The sequence below is a fragment of the Notamacropus eugenii genome, chromosome 1 (assembly GCF_028372415.1).
Source record: "Notamacropus eugenii isolate mMacEug1 chromosome 1, mMacEug1.pri_v2, whole genome shotgun sequence".
In the NCBI taxonomy this organism is placed as follows: domain Eukaryota; kingdom Metazoa; phylum Chordata; class Mammalia; order Diprotodontia; family Macropodidae; genus Notamacropus; species Notamacropus eugenii.
The window spans coordinates 619,686,956-619,693,069 of record NC_092872.1 but is presented as its reverse complement, the minus strand read 5'-3'; the positions used below and the strand labels follow the sequence as shown (position 1 = coordinate 619,693,069).

General features: G+C 40.3%; 1 protein-coding gene across 1 annotated transcript; it reads left to right on the top strand.

The window, feature by feature from the left end:
• The first annotated feature begins 4,632 nt into the window (after positions 1-4,632).
• LOC140527959 (large ribosomal subunit protein uL6-like) lies at positions 4,633-5,253 on the top strand. The gene has a single exon (XM_072645314.1). It carries the CDS (start codon positions 4,657-4,659, stop codon positions 5,173-5,175), a length of 519 nt encoding a protein of 172 aa, XP_072501415.1. The 5' UTR covers positions 4,633-4,656; the 3' UTR covers positions 5,176-5,253.
• The last annotated feature ends 861 nt before the right edge of the window (positions 5,254-6,114 follow it).

Here is a 6,114-nt window from a genome sequence, read left to right as displayed (position 1 = left end):
TGGGTATGGGGGGGGGGGGCAGGAAGGAGGAGGGAAGAAAAAAAGGAAAAAAAGAAATTTATATGATGACTTCATTATATATTTAAAAGGAATAGCAAATTGTATAATAGATGTGTAGTTTCATATGCAATCACCTTTTTTATTATAATGTTATGGAAATCCTTGCTTAATTTCACAAATTAAAAATAAATATATTTTTTAAAAAATACAAAAAAACTCAATATGTATGACTGAATTCATTACCTTCCCCCCCCCCCAAAAAAAACCCCATCCTTCTTCCTAACTTCTCTACTTCTATCAAGGAAATTGCTATTGTTTTAGTCATCCAGGTTCACCACCTTTTATTACCTAGGCTCTTCATCCTCCCTCACTTCTCCTATCCAATCCATTGATAAGTCTCCTCAATTCTGCTCCCACAATATCTCTTGGATCTGTCATTTTCCTCCCCCTTCAACAGTCACTATCCTTATTTTTTTTTGTGGCCGCCATTATCTCTTCTCTATTCTATTGTAACAGTCTTCTAAGTGTTCTCTGGGCTCCACTCTCTCCCTTTCTCCAACGCAATGTCCTCACAGCTGCCAAATTGATATCCCTAAAACAGTCTTCTCAAGAAGCTCATTGTTTCCTGTTGGCTCTAGGATCAAGTATGAACTCCTCTGCTCGGCAATCAAAATCTGACACAGGCGCACCACAATTTCACTTTCCCAACTGATGTCACATTGCTCGTCATCACATTCTCTGTTCCTGCCAAATTGTCCTTCTTTACTTTCCATTCTGTTTCCTGTCTCTACACCTTTGCAAAAACTCAACCACATCCTATCGTTGTCCAATCCATGAGCTCCAGAGTGAATTGGGTTTAAAACTTGGCCTTTGAGAAAGAAATCTAGCCAGTAAACCCCAAGTTAATTAGATAGATTTCAGCTATTAAAATTTACCTTTCTTTGGGCAGAAATGTAGGGGCATGATACTCAATTAGGGGAGAGGAAAGGAGAGAAAGGGAGGGGAGAGGAGAGGAGGAGAGGGAAGAGAGTGGAGGAAAAGACAGGACAAGACAGGACAGGACAGGACAGGACAGGACAGGACAGGAGGGGATGAGTTGTCCAACTGGAACTGGCCAGCTGGGTGCTTTATATGGCTGCTCCGCCTTACCCAAGCACTACTTAATGATTATTTTCTGGGCCCTCCTAGGTCAGAGTGAATGTCAGTAGTAACTGTTTCTCTTTTGGCCAGCAACCCTGAAGGTCTTCCCCTCCCAGTCTGATTTTTTTTTTTCCTAATTAAAGGGACCATCCCTTGACTCATTTCTTAAAGAGGCCTATTCATTGAATGGGGGTTACTTCACTCAAATTGAGAACATGAAAAGACCTTAGCCTTAGTCTCCCACTGCATCATGGGCCATCTCCAATTTTCCTGATGTATATCTGGCCACTGGACCCAGCTGGTCCTGGAGGAGAAAGTGAGGCTGGTGACTTTGCACAGCCTTCCCTTACTCAAATGCAATTGCAAGTCATGTCATCATCTCCATGATGTCAAGGCCTTCTTCAAGAAGGAAGGACAAGCCCCAACCACAGCCACACTTGAAATGCTCTGCTGCTTAGGCTCTACGCTTTAGGACCTCTAGCTCCCTTAAAAGCTCCTGAGGCTTTTCTAATTTCTTCTAGTAGTTAGTGCTGACAACAAAAGTATTTTACATTACTTATTTTTAATCTAATCATTTATGTATATATTGTTCCACCGATCTCAATAGGTTGTAAGCTCCTTAAAGGCAGGAATTCTTTCATTTTTGTATTTCCAGTGCTTAGGACAGTGTTTTGGACATAACAGGCACTTAATAAAAGGTGAATGAACAAATGAGGTGGTGGTGGTAGTTGGCAGCCCAGTTTGGGGTAAAAAGCATTAAATTTTTGAGTTTTAATTCAGCTTTTGTGGATTACCCATTTGACCTTAGGCAAATCACCTAATTCCTTTAGATTCAGCGTTTTCATTTGTAAAACGAAAAGGCTGACAAAGATGTCCTCAGAGGTAACTTCCAGGTCTAAATTTTATCATTCCATGAGCTATGCCCTTTTATAGATGCCCTTGGTGAATTTTTATTCCTAACCTTCAGCAAATTGGTCACATTTTGTCTAGCAACAGGCAGCCACCACTTTCCCTCCATTTCTCAAAGGGACAAACAGAATGGGGTCTTGGGAGTTAAGAGGCTTTCCAATGGTCAGATAACTTTAGAAGCAGATCTAAAAGCTCAAAGATGCTCACTCTCCTTAGAGCTTCTCTTGCCCTGACCCCACCGTTACTCAAACTCAAAATCTCGCAGAAACTTTATTGTCTCATTCCTCAAGGCAGCTGCACATGAAGGAAAAAATAATAATAATAAATATACTGAGCCTTCAGTTTGATAAATGACATTTTCCAAAATCCCATATGTACATCTAGTAACTAAGAGTATGTACTTGAGCAGGATAATCCCTAGAGTTTCTGGTTTTTATGGTCAGTAATGTTGGCAAAGGATATCCTCCATTAATTTATCTCCACTAATCCATTCTTCAGTAAAAATAAAACTCTTATTCCATTAGCAAGAGGGTGGGTTTTTTTCCTCTTTTATTCAGCTCTCCACACTCCACTGCCTCTAGGAAGTGAGGTTAAGGGAAGGGTCCCAGGGCAGGCAGAGTAGGAGCCTTACCACTTTAGGCCCAGGCACACTTCAATTGATTCCAACAAATCCACCAAGCTAAGTTAGAGAAAATTTCAACCAGGTCATAGGGTCAGTCCCAAGGGAGTTCTATTGATTCATTTTTATCAATAATTGGTCCGGACAAGATAAAGGCAGGAGGTCTTAGACCTGAAGGATTACTGTGATTCAAAACTGGTCTAGGGCTAGGGATTATCTAGTACCCTAGTTCAGGGACTGGAAACTAGACCAAAGGGATCAGAAAAGATGATGAAGACTTGCATATAGTCACCTGCCTATGTGCCTTGAGACCTACCATAAATGGTGAAGAGTTTATTGACCTTAATCACTTGGTGTAGTCTAGTTTAGAGATAAACAACCTTTTAATATATTTAGTCTAAAAAATAAATTATGCACTTCAAACAACAAAAACCAACAAAAATGCACTTATGGCATACCTAAAAGTGGATTTCCCTATAAGAAGGACTTCATCCCCTATGAGCCTAGGTGACCTGAAGTAGGTGATGATGCTCTCCAGAGTGTAATCTGATTGAACAGAAGTATTATGGGTCACCTTGTGAAAGGCTGGGGCATAATTTGGGGAGAAAAGAAACACAGAGAGATTAGAGCAAGATGAGAAAGAAGAGAAGTGGCTGTAAAACCAGACGTTGTTCCTGGGCTGTATCTTCTACCAGGGCTGGAATCCCATTCTCCCTCCACCTCTCCTCAGTCATATGGATGCGACTGCTAGGCAGTGAGGCATCTCCAATCACCCGTGATTGTGCCAGGAAGCAAAAGCTACAGAGTCCTGAATCTCCAGTTGTAGGGTTAGATTATAACCCAGAACTAATTGTTAAATTTTCAGTGTAAGCATTCACCCCTCAGGAAATCCACAAATACTAGAAATCAGGACTTGATTTGCTGTTTTGTCAATTGTCTGGACTTAAGAAAGCGGTAGAGAAAATTCTAATAATACTGATTAAATGTATAAGTATGTCCTGCATACATTTTTCCCCAGACAGCTGGTTGTTAAACATTTACCAACACACTCCTGATAAGAGACAGTGAGATCCCAAATATTGCAAGTTTATCTTATGAGCAAATCATTAACTCACCTTTTGCTGTTTCCCAGGATTGAGCCCTTTGCTGAATTTTCATCAGGAACAAGCTGAAGTCACAATATTTTGTTCCTGGAGGATGAAAGAAGCCAGGCAGGATGAAGCTAGGGAAGCGGAGTGCTTGCTATTCATTATAATTTTCTTATCACATATTTTGCCCATTTATTTTAAGTGTAAAGATGGGTGTTGATGTAATTATAGGTGTCAAACTTAAGACCCTCAGGTCTTAAGAAAAACTCCTGAGGGGGAACCAGATTAAAATGTAATGGGGGGGTGTTCAACAAAATAAATAAAAATACACTACAACATAGATAATGTTGATTTGTGGTTTTCTAAGTCAACTCAGCCCACATGGATCACTTTCTAATTGAGTTTGACATCACAGGTGTCAAATCAATAAAATTACCTGTACTCCACCAAAAATAAGTGATAAAAATTCTATGATTTGATACCTTAACCAGGTGAGGATAATCAATGTATAATAGTCTTTAGACTAAAAGGTTTTTTTTAAGTCCATAATCAACTAGAATGATATTTCATAGGAATAGAGTATTCAGATTGGTTGAGGAAATTTGACACTTTCCCTGTGAAGCTGATTTTTTTAAAAATGGAGCCAATGGGAATTAGGGTGGAACCTAAGAGATTTCAAGTACCTGGCAAAGAGGAAAGAATGTCTCAGCTAAGTCCAAGAGAAGGAGTCAGTTTGGGAAGAGGACCAAAGCCCCTAGCCTCTACCTTGGTCTCATATCCCTAGAGCACAGTGCCTGGTGATTAGTAGCTGGTTAATAAATTCTTGTTCTCTTTCTTTATCCTACAACAGGCATACAAAAAGAAAATGCAGGTTCTCTCTTTGGCCCATCCAGCACCAGAATGAAGACCATTCTCAGCAACCAGACCGTCGACATCCCAGAAAATGTTGTCATCTCCCTTAAGGGTCGGACAGTTATTGTGAAGGGGGCCAGAGGAATCCTCCATAGGGATTTCAACCATATCAATGTTGAGCTCAGCCTCCTTGGAAAGAAGAAAAAAAGGCTCCGGGTGTACAAGTGGTGGGGAAATCGAAAAGAACTTGCAACCGTGCGCACAATCTGTAGTCATGTACAAAACATGATCAAAGGTGTTACCCTGGGTTTTCGTTACAAGATGAGGTCTGTATATGCTCACTTCCCCATCAATGTTGTTATTCAAGAGAATGGCTCACTTGTTGAAATCAGAAATTTCTTGGGTGAAAAATATATCCGAAGAGTGCGCATGAGACCAGGTGTTGCTTGTGCTGTTTCTCAAGCCCAAAGAGATGAGTTAATTCTTGAAGGAAATGATATTGAACTTGTTTCAAACTCAGCTGCCCTGATCCAACAAGCTACCACAGTCAAAAACAAAGATATCTGAAAGTTTTTGGATGGCATCTATGTTTCTGAGAAAGGCACAGTGCAGCAAGCTGATGAATAAGTTGAGAAAGATGCCAAAGGCTGTGTCCTGAGGAGTCAACACTTATTCAGATGTCAAAATAAAAATACTTTTTGTCAAAAAAAAAAATGCATTAAGAGCTTCAGAATACACGAGAGTGCTACATTTCTAAGGCCTTATACCAAAATATGTAGGTTTGAAATTTTGAGTTTATTTTTTTTTAATGTAACACCTTTACCACATCTATCTTTTAGTTCCCTGAACAGTTCCCTGAACAACATATACATAAAAGACAAGTATCCTGATTGGCTAAGAAGAATTCTGGGACTATAGCTCTGCGTACGGTATATATGAGGGAGATGTGATTCCTGGTTGGTAAAGTGATGCGGAGAGGGGGCAAGGGGAGAGACAGAGAGAGAGAGAGAGAGAGAGAGAGAGAGAGAGAGAGAGAGAGAGATCAGATATCAGAGAAATGGAATTTGAGAGAGATGTGTTGAGAGAGGTTTATAGGAGTAATGATTTACAGGAGTTTTCAGAGCTAAAAGCAAGTTTGTAATTCTAGCCACCTCAACATAACCCTTGTTTTCCAGTGCCTGCCCAGAGAATGTTGAGTGGGCTTCTCTGATTAGACTGTTCTCTCCTTGACTGAGCTTGGGTTTTATCTCATTCTCAAGTCAAAGAACACATTTACTCTTGTACATAAAATACAAAAGGGCTGCTAGGCCTAGGGTCAGGAAGATGAGTCTTCCTGAGTTCAAATTCAATCTCAGACCCTTACTAGCCATGAGACTCTCAGCAAGTCACTTAATCCATTTTGACTCAGTTTCCTCATCTGTAAAATGAGCTACAGAAGGAAATGGCAAACCACTCTACTCTCTTTGCCAAGAAAACCCCAAATGGGGTCATGAAAAGTTGGACGTG